Genomic DNA, 19,097 nt, shown 5'->3' with positions numbered 1-19,097 from the left:
GCCAGCAGAGGAAAGCCTCTGAAGCAATGGTTTCCAACCTTTATCGTATTGCGAAACCCAGTTTGATTTAAAAAAGAAACACACGATCCGACTTTAATGAAGGACATATAAAACTAATAAATTTTAAAATTAGTAAATTTTAAAAACGAAAACGTTTTCTTCTTAGCAAATATTGAAGCAATTTCAACCAAGTATTAAGAGTACTGTAAACACAGTTAAACATTTTCCACGATAAGTATGCAGAAACAAAAAAATAATTTATACTGGAACAGCCAGAATTGGAAAATACAGACAGGGAACATTGCAAAACACTGCCCATTTTATTACTTTAAAACTTCAACGTCTGTCATAGTGGCACTATTGTCAAAAACCAGTTGCTACATGATTTATAATCGGGATTCATGTATTTGAAATATAAAACAAAATATTTTGACAACCAAAGTCTAGTGGATTGAAACAAAAATATTTTATTCTAAAATCCATACAATGTCATCCAGGCCTCTACGTGGCGAACCACTGCTCAAGCCTCTCAGTTTCACAAGAATCCCAGTCCAGTCACACCAAGGCACGATAACACATGGAAGCCTTTGGAAAGCAAACTGTCCGATAGGCAGCTCGCCTCTCAGTTTGTTCGGCTCTGCTGATTCGTATCCGCCAAGTGGTGATAAAGAGCGCTGTGTTCGCGATTCCTTTCTGACCCGAGGGAAATACGGACGCACGCTGTGGTAAGATTACTGAATGGTACGAATATTTTTGTGCTTGTCATGCAGTGTTGCGAACAAGTTATTTTGAAAAGAATGAAGTACCACTCAAGTCACTTTGGAAATAACTGAACTCCAAAAGTATTGGATTGCGATCCTACGGCATTTATTTTTTAAATTAATACGTTTTGGAAGCTTGACTGGGTATACCTGAGGTTGAATCGACGTTAGTTATTCCTCCAAAGTATATTTAAAAACTGAAGTTAAATTCAGTGTTTTTTACAAAAAAAAGTTGACTTATTGAGCCTAATAATAATATGAGCCTAATAGTTGAGCCTAATACTGAAAAGGTTTTAGCTTACAGATGTCAATTTGTCTTCGTGCGATAATAACATCTTTAGTCCAAATAAATGGCGATTAATTTTATTTACGGTTTGTTGTCCAGGAACCTCACGTCCACAAAAACGCTGAGACAAACAGAGCCTGGAATAAATCCGGAATTTATCCAGCTGCACAATCAAAGCGATGCTGACGCTGTTCGGGTATTGCCGCTAATTTCACCAGGTGTTGTAATGTTACTTTTTTTTCCTCGCGTAAACTTGTTTAAAGTTATACGAGGGTTTCAAAAACGACGAAAATTGCGACAAAATATTTAAATTAAAATGTGTGCCTGGTTATGGCTGATCAACGTTTTTCATTTAATGATTATATTTTGGAAAATTTATATTGCGAAGTTTGGTGATTTATTGACACTACCACAAACATAGGTAAAATAATGCCTGTTTTAAATAAGAGCAATTGATGTTATTTGCCCAATTTAAATATATATATTGTGCAAAAGCGGGCGACGACGGGTACTACACCTATCGAAGCGGCGCCGCGATGATGATACAAGGAAGAGAACACTTCCCAAAGAGATCCACTGGTCAGCTGAAAGTTACTCAGGCCGAAAGAAACGAGAGGGATTACGATTTCTTAAGCGCAAGAAACCTTCTAGATGGTTGGAAAGCGATGGGGGAGATGAAGTATGAAAGTGGTGATACGTTCTTAGAGCTGAGGTGAGTGTTTTCAAGTAACACATAATGCCTTTGGAAAGGGTTACCGAAATCAGTTGGTCTAATTACACTATACCTGAGTAAATTACGGTTGGATGTTTCAATCCAAGCTATTTTGCTTATTCAAGCATAAGAATGACGTGATTTTCTATAGGATCGGAACGCGATACTTTTTGTTTAAAATATCGGTATCGGAATAGTATCGCATATCAATACAGTTTCAAAATGTCTAGCTTCAAATATCACTATATGTTCAGTAGTTTCTAGTTCAATTGAATCAGACTTGATAATAATGAAAAGTATAATTTTCCATGGCCTACATTGCAAATATAATTGTATTTCGTTCCATGGGACACACCTGATAAAAAAACGATATTTCCTAACAGAAACGTTTTCGGAGAAGGGGTTGTCCCGGCGATCGGCAGCGAGCCAATAGGAACGATCGAAGCGTACAAGGCGCACGAGGACGTAGACGAGAATCTTCTCTCGAACCTTACCTTTTACAAACCTATCTGCCCGGATAACTACGTCACGTTATCGGACGCGGTTCAGTATGACGACATGGGTCCAATCGACAACACGAAGCTTTGGTGTGTCCACCGATACTTCGTGTCACCGGGTGAAACGGGAAATCAAATTCTGTAAGTATCATCCAAGGCTAAACTGAGTTTGACGAGAAATGCATTAGGTCACCTTAAAAAGTTTGGTTATAAAACTTAGTTTCGATTAATAGCAACAAATAATAAAACGTCCACTGTATCACGTCGTCGACCATTGCATGATTCTTAAGCATTTCTATATATAAGTCATTTTAAAATGTCCCAGTCAAGTCATTTTCTACAAATAACAAGTCAAGTCCAAGTTTTACCTATCCAAGTTAAGTCGTTTCTATAGCAAGTCAAGTCAAATCATCAGCATTTAGATGTAACGATTTAAGCTTAAATTCTTTCATTTCATCTCTAGCAATGTTTCATGTAGCAATCACCACCGCAGTGATTTTGCTTAGATGTGGACTACCTATTGTCCAACTTTTTATAAGCTGTTTATTGGCAACTAATAGAGAATTGCTTTACTTGTAATGAAAACATTTTGCAGATCATTACCTGACGTCAGCAATCCGGAAATGACGCAAAATGTCGTTGTTAGTTCAATCGTACCAGCGACATCGAACGGTACAAAGTCAACGTTTTTTTCTGCTAAACTTTCGACAAACGTGACTGGACGACCACTCTATGTTATGCGTAAACCCTCAGGTTAGACCTTGGTTAATGCACAAGTAACGTAAGCATGGACATTTGGCAAGTAAAAAGCCTTAGAGAGTTTGGTAGTATTACCAAAAAGTAGTTTCAACTTACCTTTTTCAGTTTTGTATTCAGTGCCTTAATTTCACATAATACCTAATTTTCTGGCATTTAGAGTTTAAGCATTACACATTGTTTTTATCTAATTTAATTTGCTATATAGTTAGTAACACCTTGAAGTTTTGTTCTTATGTTTTTTGTTTTCTAATTTCATCATTACTTTAAACTTCATCTTTTTAAAAATCTAAGTACATCGTCACACATTTTTCATGGGAATCATTATAGTTACACCATCACGTACTGCATCGTCCTTACTATGGTGATATAAATCCATCACTTGGTGTTCATCTTCTTTCTTTCATTATACATGTACTGCATCTCGTACTGTTTAAACTTCTTGCATATTTAATTTACGCCATCAAATATTTAATTAGCTTTATTCATTGCCTCATTACACCATCACCTCCTACTGATTGATCTTTCTTCATTATCTTAAATCATCATGAACTGTTATTCATCGTCATGTATTTTTTCAACTTTATTCAAGATCTTGTTACGCCACAACTTTTGGGTTCAACTTGATTTAAGTTCTCTTTATTGGCACAATAACGAACTGTTTTCTGCAAACAGGGCCTTCTTTGGTGACTCAATCTACACCAGCAAAAATATCTTCTAGTAGTACACAAGTGGCCACCACATCTATTGCTGCTAAACCCTTAACCTTGCAAGCAAGAAAAACACTTTCCTATCAGCCATTTACAAGAGAAACAACCATACCTATCACGACTACTTCTCCAATTACAACAATTCCCACAATTACAACCAAATCTACAGTTACTTCTCAAACAGCAGTTCCTACAACAACTACAGTCCCTACAACTACTTCTACTACAAAATTTCTTACAGCAACAATTCCCACGACAACATCCTCTACAACTACAATTCCTACAACAACTACAGTCCCTACAACTACTTCTACAACAACCTCTACAACAACACTTCGTACAACAACAATTCCCACAACAACATCCTCCACAACAACAATTCCTACAACAACTAGGGTTACTACAACTACAGTCCCTACAACTACTTCTACAACAACCTCTACAACAACACATCGTACAACAACAGTTCCCACAACAACATCCTCTACAACAACAATTCCTACAACAACTAGGGTTACTACAACTACAGTCCCTACAACAACTTCTACACCAACAACATCTACAACAACACTTCGTACAACCACAATTCCTATAACAACAGTTCCTACAACAACAATTCTTACAATAACATCACACGTTAGGCTAAAAACTCAAGGTTATCAAAGTGACGAAGTTTTTAAACCAAAACTAAGTTCAGGTAAAAACTAATTATAACTCGTGCTGGTTAAATAATTCAAAACTAAATGCAAATTGACTATATCAATTTACAGTGAATTTGGTAAATCTTCCAACAACGACTGTTTCAATGACTAAACCGACAACAACTACTACAACAACAACAACAACAACAACAACAACTCCTACTACCACTGCTACAACAACAACCACACCGGCCGCCCCACCAGATATAGATGAAGTTGCAGGTGTGTATTAGGATAAATATCACCTAACAACTTTTACGGTTATCATATCGTTAACGTAAAATAAATAATGCTAAACCAGTTTTACTTTATTATAAGTGATTTCATTTCACAAATGTTTGTTTTTGTAGATGATGTGCGTGTATTTTTAACTGGGACACGCAACTTTCAGAAAAACAACCTGGTTTTCAAAGGTGAACTAGTTTCAGTAGGAGGAGAAATGACAAAGACACGTTGTCAAGTAAAAATTGTTCTTTTTGTAATTTGACTATTATTTTTTAAATTAATTGTTTTTTAGTGAAAAATAGTTAGTGAAAAATGACGTATAGTGCCAAATAGAAATTAATGATTCAGTTCGATTCTAACTGAGGACGGTGTGAATTTCGGTAATCTTCGCTGTTCACGTATTCAGTCAAACGCTTGGTAAGTTTAATTCCTGTATTTTCCTAAAATTACGTTGTTATCCTTTTCAGGATTTATGCTCCAAAAATTATAGCTGTATTAGCTGGAGCTACGACGCCCAAAATAAGGGCGAGTGCTACCACGTGTTGGGTGGAATAAGCAAAAGGGTCAAGATTGTAACATCGCCAAGATCGGTTATCGGATTCACCATGTACAACCAAGGTTCGTAACAAACTAAACTTAACCCAGTAAACAAACTTTTTTTAGACTGATTGTCATAAATGTTCCAAAAGTACGACAGGCTGTAGCTAATTGTCTTTTGCTTCAAATTTTAAAATGTAATAAGTTATTTTTTTTGTATTCAATAAAATACTGATTAACTGTAGTTGTGTACACGGCACTTCAACAATACCACAAAGTTGCATAATAGAACGCTCGTCGTCTTTGTTTAACCATACGCCACGTCAGTTAACTAAAGCTAAATACACAATCACATTTGTTTCCTGGTCAATCTCATTTCAGAAGGTATCGATTACATTTTACCTTATAAGACTTATATTTAAACTTAGGCACAATCATTTTTATCTTCACAGACTCTTCATCGGGAGATTGTGTTTTACCTAACGTCATCGTTCACGTTGAGGGTGAAGATCAGTTAAAAAGTAACAGTCAAAGTGAGTATTTGCATAACAACAGTTATGCAATAATACAGCAACATTTCATTATTTTAAGGTGGTTAGAAATGGTCGTTAATAATAATTATGAATGTAGTATAATATAAGCTTTATTTTGATGGGCCGAGAAAAATATGAAATTATATAAGCGTGACGTATAAAACATATTTCGGCCAAAACTAGGATATGTTGCTCGGATAAAACGATATCCATCACCAAAAACCCATGATATTGAATAGGTTTAACCGATTTTGTGTTTTGTGTTATTTTCATTAAAGGTGCAACCTCAGTGGAAGATTGCCACCAGACTTGCCTCTCACAACTCCAACACTGTCTAGTGTGGGAGTTCGACGGCATTGAGTGCAAGATGTTCTCAAACAAATTTATAAACAGCCACGACGTGTATTTGGTTCACAGCGTTCTATCACACGTGGGCTTTGGATTTTGCTCAAATGAAACAAGTTCGTACTTTATTAAGGAAAAGAATATCTCAGCTTAACTGCAAATTATTTTGCATGAAAATACTAACCAAAACCGGTCCACTGATTTTAATGATAAATTTAAAATGAGTAAACTGTTCAACAAATTTGACAACAGAAAAATCTGAGAGTCCTTTTGTTTTATTTATATTGATTTCGCTGCAAAATTTCCTAAGCTAGTCTTTTGCTAGATTTATATAAAAAAAGGTTAATTGATACATTTTTTGTATGGAATCACGAAAAACTTGAAAGCAGATGCGTAAACACAGCAAACTTCTCGTTTTAGTTTTAACGACTGAAATGCGCTTCCACCAAACTTGTTCTCAGACGTCCTCGTGCAAAATCAAGATCATAAATTTCCCGCTTGAATTCAAACAATATATTTTTTACAGTGCTGAAGGGCAATACAGTTGTGTAATCCACGACAACCGGAATTGCGCTGACAAGTATAACAAAAGCCATAATAATGGTTTAGATTTTGGTGCCTCGCGAATTCGCGACATTTGGAAAAAAATTGATCCGCTTTTATTGGCGTTGATAAAACCATTCACTCTGCCGCAGGTTCAATTTACGAGGGAAACGTCACAAACATGTCGATGCAAGTTTACCAAACTCCTTTGGCCCAATCAAGTTACACTAATAGTTCGTTGGAAACGAAGCACAGCGGACAGCTGCACACCAGATACCTAAAAAATCACCTGAAGGGACTGTACACTATAGGGCAAACCTTAACTTCGAACAAGAACATTCCCGGAATTCCGATACTTGCAAAGTAAAGCCAAAGTTTTGTGTGTAAAAGTCATTGTTTTAGTTTATAAGTAGCCTTCAAGGTTTCTCTGCATCAGTGTTTCTCAACCTTAATTCAAAAACTAAGCGTATGTATAACAAGCTTTGGCGGCCCAATTATTTTCGTTAAACTATTTGTAAACGAACACCATGAGGCATAATCACAAATAAGTTAGAATTTAATAACTACACCCCGTGTCTTCGTTTTTTTTTAACTACCTTTATCAAATACTGAAACAATCTTGTTTAGAACCAATTTAAAAAAATCTTAGATGTGAACTACTATAGTGGACGACCCAACCAAATTAAACAGCGACCCAATTTTGGGCCGCGACCTGTAGATTGAGAAACACTCCTTTGCAAAGTCATATCTGTTGTCCAGGACCACTTTAAATTTTAATAAACGAGAAAATGTAATAAATTTTTTATTTTGTACTACAGCTGTGCGTGGAATTCAGTGCTGTCAACTTGTTTTCTATGATTTTTTTTCTTTTTAATTATTGATAAGAAGTTTTGGTAAAATTATTTAATATGAAATATTGCAGGCTGTCATCTGTGAAAACTAAAATATGCTAAAAATTGTTTTACACTTTTAACAACTTGTTCCTGTCGTCATTAGACATCTTGAAGTAAATGAAGTATATTCTTGTTTTAGAGAAATTAGAGGAAAACCCCTAATAGAACCGACGGCAGCCCGACAAATTTACAGCGGGGAAAATGGAACTGTATGGAGATTCACCTGCCCAAAAGACTACGAGGTAAGAATTAATTGTGCAATGGTTGTTGTTTGGCAACAAACCATGGTCAAGAATAAAGAATTGAACGACATATTTGATTAGAATTTGGAGTCATGCGAGAAAAAAGGCAATTAATTACAATGATTTTATTACCGGTACCGGTACTTCAAGATCACAAGTACTGAAATTATCACAACTTATAAGTTTAACCAATTATCGAAATATATTACGAATTTGGAAAACGTAACATTTAATTAGTAAATTGTGAGTAAACTTTAAGTGTGAATTTAACGAATGTCACAGAAGCGTACATTACAAGACAAGTGGTTATCCCAAAATTATAGTTAGTATTTGGTCAAGCGTTTGTGGTAAACTACGTAAGTTGTCTTTTTAATTTACCAGTGTATAGGAATCTATCGTATTCTGCAGCCTTAAAACATTGTTTTAAGTCAAGTTTGCAATTTCACTGCTCCTGGCTTACCGGCAAGTAGTTGGTGGACTGACTGGCACTGCTTGCCATTATCAACGCAGCTAGTTCGAAAAAAATCAAAACATGCTAATTCCCAATCTTCAATTGCCCTTTATTATATACATCAGTAAAAAGATGTAAGCAGCTTTTAGAAGGTGTGGTATATGTCAGCATCTAAATAAAGAAGTATTTAATACTTCCCAGTTCCTAGGCGATGTTGTTGTACCGCGTTACGTTAGCGAGGTCCATATGAAAGATACACACCGATGCGTGCACCAGTCCTTTGTTGCCCCTTCTGCTTTCAACCGATCGTGGTGAGTTTACAATGTATGTGGAAAGCTGGTTTAATTTTTTTGTTATACAATTTATTGGATTATAACAGTGTTTGTTAACATTTTTTTCGCAGCGACATAAATATCAAGCGTAAGTATAACATAGAATATTTGGCGATCCAATATCTTCACTGAACCTATTGTAAGCTTAAAGTTAACAAAGTACAATAAAACCAAAGCACTAAACAAATGCAAATTTCATCAATATGAGTCATGTCTTTAAATGCGTTAGTAGTCTTTTCGAATTTGAAGAAGTCGTGCTCAGGACTAATCTTAATAAATCTCTCTATATGAACTACTGCTGTCGGCGACCCAACCATATCAAACGTCGACCATATTTTGGATCGAAACTCATGTACTAAGAAACACTGGATTATAATACCTCCTTATCTATAATCTCCGTGTTTTTCTAATCTGCCAATAGGACTTTGCCAAACAACCAGAAGATTCAGACGATTGGGTCGGACAACACATTCACAGTGGGGGACAACACCAATTCAATTGTAACATTAAAGGAAATGAAGCCAGGTAACTGGGCATATTATAATACAAATCAATACCAATTTTGCATTTAAAAAACAGTTGCACTTTCGGGGGACAGCTGATAATACTACGATTGTGCTAATCACATGTACTTATAAATTTGTTGATAGAATGACGTTAAAGTTGATATCAAACTAAACATTGTACTATACTCGTTAGTAGGCCGTGTTCCGTATAGATATTTAAACAATAGTTTACAGCACAAGAAAAAAAGTATAGGCTATGTTTCGCTCAGGTGTTACCAGTTATTTTAAATGTTCTGATAAATTTAAAGATAACACTCTTTCGTATGACACGTCTTACCAAAACACAATTTATATTTTTGCACATTTAATTAAAAGGGTTGCATGTTATTTTAAAATCAATGAAACATCATTCGAACTATTGCTCTCGTTAGTTTCGAAAAATGTTTTTAAAAAGCAGATTACATCATTGACTATTCTCTTGTGTAAACGCCTAGATAAACGAGGAAGACTGCTGTACAATTCGAGCCAATTTACCGTCATGCAAGTGCACGACAGTCACAACCCGCCGAGAAAAACACTAAACATGAAGACAAAAGACAGCCCCTCACTGTATTTCATCTCAAGCGAACTGCCCAAGCCTTGGGTCAACGGACCTCAGCAGGTTTCACTGGTTGAACAGTACACCGACCGACTGGCAGCGTTTAGGTTAGTTTTTTTATTTACACTGGTGTACAGTTTTTAACCTAATCCGGATTTTTTCGGAATCCGGTTCAGTTGCGGTTTCGGTTCGGAGGAATTTAAAAGTTCCGGTTCAGCTCCGGTTCGAACATCATTATTTCAAAACCGGTTCATAAAGTTCCGGTTCAGATAAAATATAATTTGCGTTAAATCTCAAAACGTGAGTCGATAAATGTAGAGAATAATTGAATTGTAAGTAATTTAATCTAAGTTCCGTGACTTATTAAAAAAACAGCAACTCATTATTGAAATATCTAAAAAATAAACAATTTTTTCAGTCAATATTCATATTTTTCCATAAAATTTCGAATATGGCGTAACTTGACTCTGTAAAATAGAAGCTGTGACGTCGTGCAGGAGCGAACCGCTTTTATTTACAGGTTCGGGTTCGGTTAAGGTTCAGGTTCTTTTAAAATATATTCGGTTCAGTTCCGGTTCGGCACCTTAACATCTTACAAAACCCGGTTCAGGTTCGGTTACGGTTTGGAAAAAATTGACCCAAAACCGGTTCATAAAGTTCCGGTTCGGTTCCGGTTCGACTCCCTGCTGAAAATCATTGACATAAGCTGTAATATAAAGTTTTCTCAACCTTTGAGGCCATGGATCTACCTTAGAAAAAACAAGAACCAACTAAACCATAAACACCTAGAACAGGGGTCGGCAACTAACGGCCCCGCCAATGTAAAACATCCGGCCGCTACCTCTTTTACAACTCGTCACAAGGTCACGCCAATGTTTTTAACCACTAACCAAACGGAAATGAACTAATATTCGCGCTTAGAGCGAATTGCTTTGCAAATATATTTGCGTTTGAAGGCAATGTTCAGACCAAAGGCGGCGTGTTGCTTTGAAAATAAGGGAAAATTATTCGTGCACCCAATGTGTCACTACTCTAAAAACTAAACAAGCCCCTTTTTACGTACGCTTTGTACGTTGCTCACTTCTTGAGTATAGCCTAACTAACTCATTTTCAATTACATAAAAAAGGTCCTCATATAGTTTGACACATGCAGGGCTGCGGAGTCGGACTCGGGACTCGGGGTGTCGGTTTGTTTTGCTGGAGTTGGACTCGGGACTCGAGTAAGACCACGTAAAACTACCCGAGTCCCGAGTCCGACATGCCAAGTGCCAAATTTCAAAGCTAATGGCAGCCAACTGGAAAATTGTAAAAGTGGAATAGCATATGGTGGAAGATTTTCCAACCATGTATTGTGAGTGAATGAATTATATGACACCCCTATAAGTGTATTTCTGAATATCCACGTTACTTTAGTTACGTAAATTAGCGAAATACAGGCTGTAGAGTCTGGGCCGAACTCGGGTCTCGACAAAATCGCACATTTGACCGGAGTCGGACACTGGACTCGGGTTTATTTTTTTGGCCGGAGTCGGACTCGGGTTCTTTTTAACCGACTCCGCAGCCCTGGACACATGTTTCTGAAACATGTTGTGAGTGGAAAGTAATTTCAAACAGTCGAGAACGTTCTGAGTTTGATTTGCCCGCGATTAGAAAAAGGTTGCCGAACCCTTCCCTAACGCTTAACAGGTGATTCGTTTGCTTAATGTTACCCACATACATATATGGGCTATGAGACAACGTTTGTTGGTATGTGTTGATAGAAACATTCAAGGAAAGGGTCTGACTGAACCGGTTGGAGCTGAGCTCATTGGTAAAGTGATCGGGGCGCCTCATCATCACGGACTCCACGACCAAACACAACTCGTCAACTACACTTTCTGGAGGCTGGAGGTGGGCCACAGAGCGTTCAGGCATATTTACTGAACTTTGTATTCGTTTGTTGAAGTAACGCAAAGGGTTTGTTTTCATAAGAATAAAGAGAATTTTGTTTTGAGGTTTTATTTAAACATTGTCATTTAATTAGAGTAAATGTGTTTTTTGCTTACATACTTCCTTTTTTTGGCCCATGTCATTATTTTATTTTATGCCCTTATACCTATGTATGGTATGGTGGTTATTGTTCTGTATTAGAAAATAGTCAAACGGTAAATGAACATTAAACGTTTAACCTATAAGCATAATGGTTAAAGGTTTTAGTTAGACGCAGTAAGAATATCAAATCCCATAAAGGACTAAGTAACATTTTGAACATTTTGTATACCGGCACATCTTTATTCACGTTCGAAACCTTTGTGCTATCTACATTTAGATTTAAGTGCTACCTACTAGAGGGGCTTTGATATTCTTACTATATTTATGGTTGAATGTGCTGGCGTCGATATAAAATTCATTTCGATTTTGATCTATTTTCAACATTCACAAAGGTGTCAATTTTGTAAACCTTTGGAAGTTTTGCCGCCTTTAAGCGTAATGTATCATCCTTACACAAGTTTTTACTTAGTGTGCGCCTGGCTACAACGCACTGAGTGATGTTGTAAAGATGACCGATTATCAACCACCGAAACTAAACGAGCATGCGTGCATCCATAACGAGTTTCTCTACAAGGGACACCTGGATAAACCCATCTGGTAAGATTGAAGGATTACTCAAAATACGTTTTTGTAAATGTTATCAAGCAGACACGGATTAAAATCCCATAAATCAATGTAGAATAAAATTTCTCCTTGTTTTCTTCTTTCGTGCATTGTCCTTAGAAGTATTTAGAATCAGTGCATTCTCACCATGTTAAAAATAAATGAACAAAGAGATATTCGAAACGTTCAAAATGATACATACTTTTGTATGAGCTTTACGTCTAACTAAAACTTTTAACCATTAAGCTCAAAACTGTTAAAAGCAATTTTGTTGCGTTTTATACTTTTTTGTCTTGCTTTTACATTACTTAAAATAACAGTATGTTTTTGCGCAAAAATAACAGTAATTTTATGTACAAAAATGGCTGTATGTTTACCTAAAAACTATACTCGGCGTTCCAAGGTACGACTCGTCGATGGGAACGGACGGGATTCATTTGTGGAAGGTGAAGAAATGCAAAGAAAGTGAAGCGTCGTTTCACCACTGGGTGGCCACTCCTTATCTCGAGTCGAAAACACCCGAAGTTCATTATCTGAGACCTCCTTACGACGTCGGTGTAAAAGACAGCGCACCGTGTCCAAGACCTAATCCAGCCGATGGTTTGTTTTTTTTCAAACAAGTTTTCGATATTATGAAAGTTCAGGACATGTATTTTGAACACAAATAAGTCAAGTTCCAGTTCAAGGCATAAGTTGCTTAAGCCAAGCCACATTCAGGCCAAAATGAGAGCAAGTCAACTCGAAATTCAGTCGTTGACATATCAATAAAACGGTAAACCACTACTATTCGTCCGAATAATAATACAAGCAATAGCTAAATTAAAAATGCAATGTGCAAATCGTTTTACGTAAAAACAATAAGACAAATATTGTTAAAAGTATTTAATGAAATCACTTAATCTTAACCTCTGTTATTTGAAAAAATGACTACAATCTACTTCAAGTCCTGTCAAGTCAAGTCATTTAGGTCAAAAGTCCTAAGTCATTCAAGTGTTTCCAAAACAGTGACTTAAGTACATTTAAGTTAAGTCATTAAGCATCCGACTTGACATGTTTACATTGGTAAGGAGCAAATCCACACACACACAGAAGCATCGTGTCCTACTGCGTTCTCCAATCATCCAAAAAGGGACTACAGACAAAAAATGTGTATAGTAATAAGTTCTGTAACATAAAACTTTTTTTTTTTGATTTTTTTTCGCAAAACATAACCAAGAAGCCCAACTCTTTGTGTTTATTATCTTTCAAATTCGTACAACTAAAAATATTTTTTGTAGAAAAGCTATTTACGAACAAAATACAACATATGTTTATATAGGTCAGTGGTTCACAACCTTTTTTGGCTAGCGGCACTCTACAAAAATTTTAAATAGTTCGCGGCACACTTGCTCGTATTTTTGCTGAGTGATTAACTGTAACGTTACAATAAACGAGATTGAAACAGCACATTAACTGTGAAACAAGGTTGAAAAACCTTTTAATTTTCGGCACTTCTATCGTACACAAAATATTACCAAATAAAGCAAAAAATTAAATCCTAAAGAATTTAAAATATCTCTCGATACCCTTATGCGTTAAAAAGGCACCTAGTGCAGCGGCACCACGGTTGAGAACCACTGCTCTAGGAACCAGTACAACTAACACCATTTTCTGCAGACGAATTATTTACGAACAAAGACTCCGGGGCGCAGTTGGAGCTGCGAACTAATTGGCCTTGGCGGAATACTTTCACTTGGAACAACAAGGCCAACCCGGTTAGTGCTTGGGAACCGATCGACAAGAGTGGCGAGTACTTTGTGATCGGACACACCGCCGTTAAAGGCCTGAACGAACCACATTCATCGCAAGCTGTTATGGCGAGGTAAAATGCTGAGGACGCGGTGCACTATATCATGATCCTAGCTGAATTGGTTTGGGAGACTGTCGTTTGGTGGGAAATCCCGCACTCGAATTGTTTTTATTTTTGTAATATTAAAAAAAATATATACAAATGTATTGATAATGTAATCAATGATTGTCATAACGGCAAAGAAACACATTTACAAACGATGGTTGATGCAATTTTTAGAAGTAGATGTTTGAAAAATAAAATTAAAACATGTGAAGAGGGCAAATGTTGTATATTTCTTTAAAAAGGCGAATAAAGGCTCGAAAAACTGTCTTTTTTTTGTTCAAGTAAAGCTACAAATAAAATTTTATTGTGTCGTGTTTCGTAATAGTAAATTTAAGTTTTCTCAGCAAAAACAGAAAACGACAAACCGACTGATTTCCGTCCTAAATTTATCGCCAGGTCAAAACTGGGCAACGCGCTTGCAACTCCGCACATTTCAAGCTACTGGTCGATCGGGGACTTTCCCAACAACGATATCGCCAACACGTCTCTCTGGCACATCAAGTGTCCGACCGGATACAAGGCCCTGGGTGACCTGGCCGTTCCCGCTCCCACCCAGGCCAGCTCCTTAGCCAAGAGCGTCATGTTGAAGAAGAGAAACTACAAATGCGTGCTGGACGACTTCGTTGTACCTGCACCAGTTGCTCAACACCCGCTCTGGTAAGGCATGTTAAATCACTGAAGTGTCTTTAGTTCCCTCTCACAAGACACGAATTGATTTGACGGTAGGCTACTCACCAGCTGCCCGCTGGGTTAAGTTAGTTTTTTACTAAATGGGTTAAATGACTTAAATTTTTTGGAGTTGTCGGAAAAAGATGTTGACATGCTGTCTAAAGTCATCAGCTGTGGTAAGTCATTGTTACCACGAGTGAGTTGAAAACAATTGAATGTTTTACAATTAAGTAACCGTCTGAAGTAGAAACTGGGAGGTATATTGCGCCTGGGGCAAGTGGATAAAATATACTAAATATAAAAGTTACGGTCTTATCAAATTTTCTTTCTTTTTCGGTTTAGCTAATTCATCCCAAAGTTATTTAAAGGTAAAGCAACGATGAAGCCTATTAACTACAAAATTGTATTTCAAAATAAATACCGGTCTGACAAAAAAATTGGAACCTGCTTCGCTCGCCAGGTGCACCGGCAGGTTTTTAGAGGTCTACAGGTGCGCCAGGAGGAAAAATAAATAAAAAGCACTGCTTGAGTGTAACGAATTGGCCAAAATTGTGTTTTTTAACAATGTTGCCCTGGATCACAACAACCAGCGAAGATTGTTATTCTTCTCAGTCTGTTTTTGTTGATTTATATTTGTTTGATTTGACAAACTGGCTAAAATTGGGTTTTTTACAATACCAAAAGTACAAATGCCATTTTACAAACTTGAGTGAAAATCACATCTTTCAGGAACACATCTTTTCGACATATTATTTATAAAATAAAAGGTTACAATAAAGTTCTACGGTTGTTAAGGTACGTGAACACGTCAGAATACGGACGGGCGTCATTGTGGCCTATCGAGGTACCTGAAGCATACCTTAAAAACAACTACAGTTTCGGCTTCTTCAAGGGAGCCGATCATGCCGAAAGACCGGAAAAAAACTTCTCAGCGATCAAACCTTATCAAGAGAGTAAGTCGCATATATTTGTATAGGTCTAATTAACTCTAATCGTTTTGATCAGCTTACGTAAACACGAGAAATCGCAGATATACCTATGCCTAGCATATGTATTGATCTGTTTTCAAATAAATGTTTATTTTGCATCATATTAATACCGAAATAACACAAAAGTATTTCGACATAGTTTTAGTTGACAATCGCACACTGACTAAACACTTTGTACGCCACTTGATTTATGTCGTCACTTTATAACCTTGATTTGTAACGTCTTGCAAAAAAAGTTAAATATTTTTTTCAATAAGGACCAGGTCAGTAAATAATAATTATATATTAGTAATCGTCTAAATTCATTGGTCGTCGAAAAAGTTTTAAAAATAAGACGATTTATCTTAGAAACTCCATCAAATTGAGGAAAGTAACTACCATGACTAACTTCAGCTGTATATTTGCATTTAACTATAATATTTATATTGCCTCCATTTTTTGTCGTTAAGTTTTTCCCCTTATGTATATGTATGTTTTTATTCTTGACTTATACGTACACAGAAAAGGGTGACACATTCCTGCTGAAAAACACGGAGAACCGAAGTTTTTACCTGAGGAAGACTAAGGACATGGAAAAAAACGAGGAGATTGTCGTCCCGTCTTTTACCGACTTCACTTACTCTTTCTGGCAACCGCGCACAACGCAAGATGGCTTTAAGCGCATTGGACAAGTTGTGACCATTGGAACGGAATACGACGGGCCTTCCTACGTTGTTAAGTAAGCTGTATAAAGAATGTCAGTTGTCAACAAGACAGGGCTGCGGAGTCGGTTAAAAATAACCCGAGTCCCAAGTCCGACTCCGGTCAAATGTGCGATTTCGTCGAGTCCCGAGTACGTCCCTGACGCTACAGCCTGTATTTCGCTAATTTACGTAACTAAAATAACGTGGATATTTATCAATCCACTTGTAGGGGTGTCGTATAATTTATTCACTCACAATACATGGTTGGAAATATTCCACCATTACAAATTTCATATTAGTTTTAAAAATTGGTAGGCCTACTGTGAATGCGCACGTCGGACTCGGGAATCGGGTAATTTTACGTAGTCTTACTACAGTCCCGAGTCCGACTCCAGCAAAACAAACCGGCTCCTCGAGTCCCGAGTCCGACTCCGTAGCCCTGTCACGAGAGATGAAAGTAAAATAAATTCCATGAAAACTTTCAGAGACGACGTCACAAAGTTACGTCATAACAAATATACAACTAAAATCGTAGTTTAAACAAATTTAGGAAACTGGTGGAATGGCTTGGTATAAAACGAATTTGCTTTATCGGTACGGCGTACCTGCAAAAATTATTTCACAGAAATGCCGTTTCTGGCCTGAATCGAAGATCCCGGCATACTTTTACCATTGGTTGTTTAACTAATTAATAGTATGGAAATTGGCTATGACACTAGAATAAAGCAGAATGATGTGAACATTACTATAACGCGTTTTGCACAGTACTATTCACAGTTGAGTATCTGACGAACTATACCTTAATAAACTAAGTGACTGGTAGTTTAGCAACAAAGCATGATTATATGTTGTTTTATGTTGAAGCATATATATACATTATGTTGAAGCATATAATGGGAGACATAATTGTTAAATCAATGCATAAATAAATGTAGGTAACACTGTTGGGTTGAGCCATACGCGAAACAACAACATAGGACAAAAATATGATCAACCACCAAATTTGCTCATATGCCTACATGAAAAATTTCCTTACAAAATAGTGCATTTTTAGCAATCCTTTAGTGGGCAATAGATTACGAACGAAATTTCCAACCTGTCTACATCAAACAACAATATGGTTCACCAGGTCTGAGGGAAATTCAAGAGCAACTGCCGAACCGATAAAAGCGGAGCAGTTTAGTTCGACTTGGAAGGATCCATTTGCCATCTGGAGGGTTGTATGCCCAGATGATTACAAGGTTTTGTCGGATTTCGTGCTTCCCTATGGAGAGAAGCTAGACCTCGACAGTATGGCTTGCCTACATAAAGATTTCCTCACTACAGTCAGAAGGTAAGAGTCGTTATTATTTCGAGGGATAGTATGTAGAAACATTTTTTGAGAAAAAATTCAAAGCATTCGTCTGTTTCTATATTGTTTAATAAAGAGTTATTTGTTTACCCGTTTTACTTCAACTTTTTTAAAACCATGATAAAGCCTTATTTTGTTTCAATTTTGAAAATTTTTAACAATTACCAACACATTTTCAGCTTTTGCTTTTAGAAGTAAAAATGAAATGTATTTCTTAAGATAACGCATAACAATTTGACGTCTCAAAGGTACGTCATAAACAGACCTTAAAGCATGCAACTTTAAATCAGGGAGTCGAACCGGAACCGAACCCCTTTATGAACCGGTTTTTGGTCAATTTTGTCCGAACCGTAACCGTACCTGAACCGTTTTTTGAACGATTTTAAGGAGCCGAACCGGAACTGAACCGAATATTTTAAATTAATCTGAACCTTAACCGAACCCAAACCTGTCAAAAAAGCGGTTCACTCCAGCATGACGTCACAGCTTGTATTTTACCGCGTCAAGTTATACCATGTTCGAAATTTACAAAAAAAATATGAATATTAATAAAATAAAACGATTATTTTTTATTTTCAGATATTTTAAATGAGTTGCTGGTTTTTAATACGTCACGCAACTTAGAATAAATGACTTAGGCCTACAATTCAAACATTTCTCTACATTTACGCAACTTATATTGTATCGGAACCGGAACTTTATGAACCGGTTTTGAAATAATGATGTTCGAACCGGAGCTGAACCGGAACTTTTAAATTGCTCAAAACCGAAACCGGAGCTGAACCGGAACTTTTAAAATGCTCAAAACCAAACCCGGAACTGAACCGAATTCCGAAAAAATCCTTGAACCCGAACCGAACCTGAACCGGAAAAGTCAAACGGTTCGACTCCCTGCTTTAAATATCCTAGGCTTAGCGTTCGATGTCGTGAAACACAAAATAAACCTTACATTAACAATAAAACAAGATAAACTTGGTCTTTTCCTGCAGTGTGTTTCTCTCACGTTTAGAAAGCACTAATTAGAAATACAGCAGTCTATGGCTGACACAAAAACTTTTTATATTTAAGGCTCACCCGTTTATTGTGTTATTTTTAGCGAAAACTTTGCCTCAATTGAGCAGCTAGCGTTGCACGCGGCCAGCTATTCGTCAAAGTGTCAAGTCGTTCCCTTACACTTCTTTGCTGTGTCGAGGACTGAGCCGATGTATTCCATCAAGAATGGCACAGGTACGGGGGGCAGTCAGCTACA

General features: G+C 36.8%; 1 protein-coding gene across 1 annotated transcript in view; it reads left to right on the top strand.

The window, feature by feature from the left end:
- Positions 1–19,097, top strand: part of LOC146146981 (uncharacterized) — an 84,424-nt gene that overhangs the window by 45,209 nt on the left and 20,118 nt on the right. The window contains exons 49-72 of the mRNA XM_083387891.1: positions 498–725; positions 1,147–1,265; positions 1,543–1,759; positions 2,143–2,397; positions 2,852–3,009; positions 4,493–4,645; positions 4,774–4,883; positions 5,116–5,266; positions 5,638–5,718; positions 5,997–6,179; positions 6,759–6,969; positions 7,639–7,741; positions 8,394–8,503; positions 8,946–9,049; positions 9,525–9,735; positions 11,389–11,518; positions 12,129–12,256; positions 12,666–12,862; positions 13,919–14,123; positions 14,553–14,813; positions 15,621–15,778; positions 16,316–16,532; positions 17,627–17,830; positions 18,945–19,075. Of these exons, the coding sequence (XP_083244017.1) occupies positions 498–725; positions 1,147–1,265; positions 1,543–1,759; positions 2,143–2,397; positions 2,852–3,009; positions 4,493–4,645; positions 4,774–4,883; positions 5,116–5,266; positions 5,638–5,718; positions 5,997–6,179; positions 6,759–6,969; positions 7,639–7,741; positions 8,394–8,503; positions 8,946–9,049; positions 9,525–9,735; positions 11,389–11,518; positions 12,129–12,256; positions 12,666–12,862; positions 13,919–14,123; positions 14,553–14,813; positions 15,621–15,778; positions 16,316–16,532; positions 17,627–17,830; positions 18,945–19,075 (4,025 nt within the window). The remainder of the gene's footprint in view (positions 1–497; positions 726–1,146; positions 1,266–1,542; positions 1,760–2,142; positions 2,398–2,851; positions 3,010–4,492; positions 4,646–4,773; positions 4,884–5,115; positions 5,267–5,637; positions 5,719–5,996; positions 6,180–6,758; positions 6,970–7,638; positions 7,742–8,393; positions 8,504–8,945; positions 9,050–9,524; positions 9,736–11,388; positions 11,519–12,128; positions 12,257–12,665; positions 12,863–13,918; positions 14,124–14,552; positions 14,814–15,620; positions 15,779–16,315; positions 16,533–17,626; positions 17,831–18,944; positions 19,076–19,097) is intronic.

This window comes from Ascidiella aspersa, chromosome 4 (genome assembly GCF_963924565.1).
Source record: "Ascidiella aspersa chromosome 4, kaAscAspe10.2, whole genome shotgun sequence".
Classification (NCBI taxonomy): Eukaryota; Metazoa; Chordata; class Ascidiacea; order Phlebobranchia; family Ascidiidae; genus Ascidiella; species Ascidiella aspersa.
Note: the sequence above shows the minus strand (reverse complement) of the source record. Positions and strands in the feature narration are given on the sequence as shown.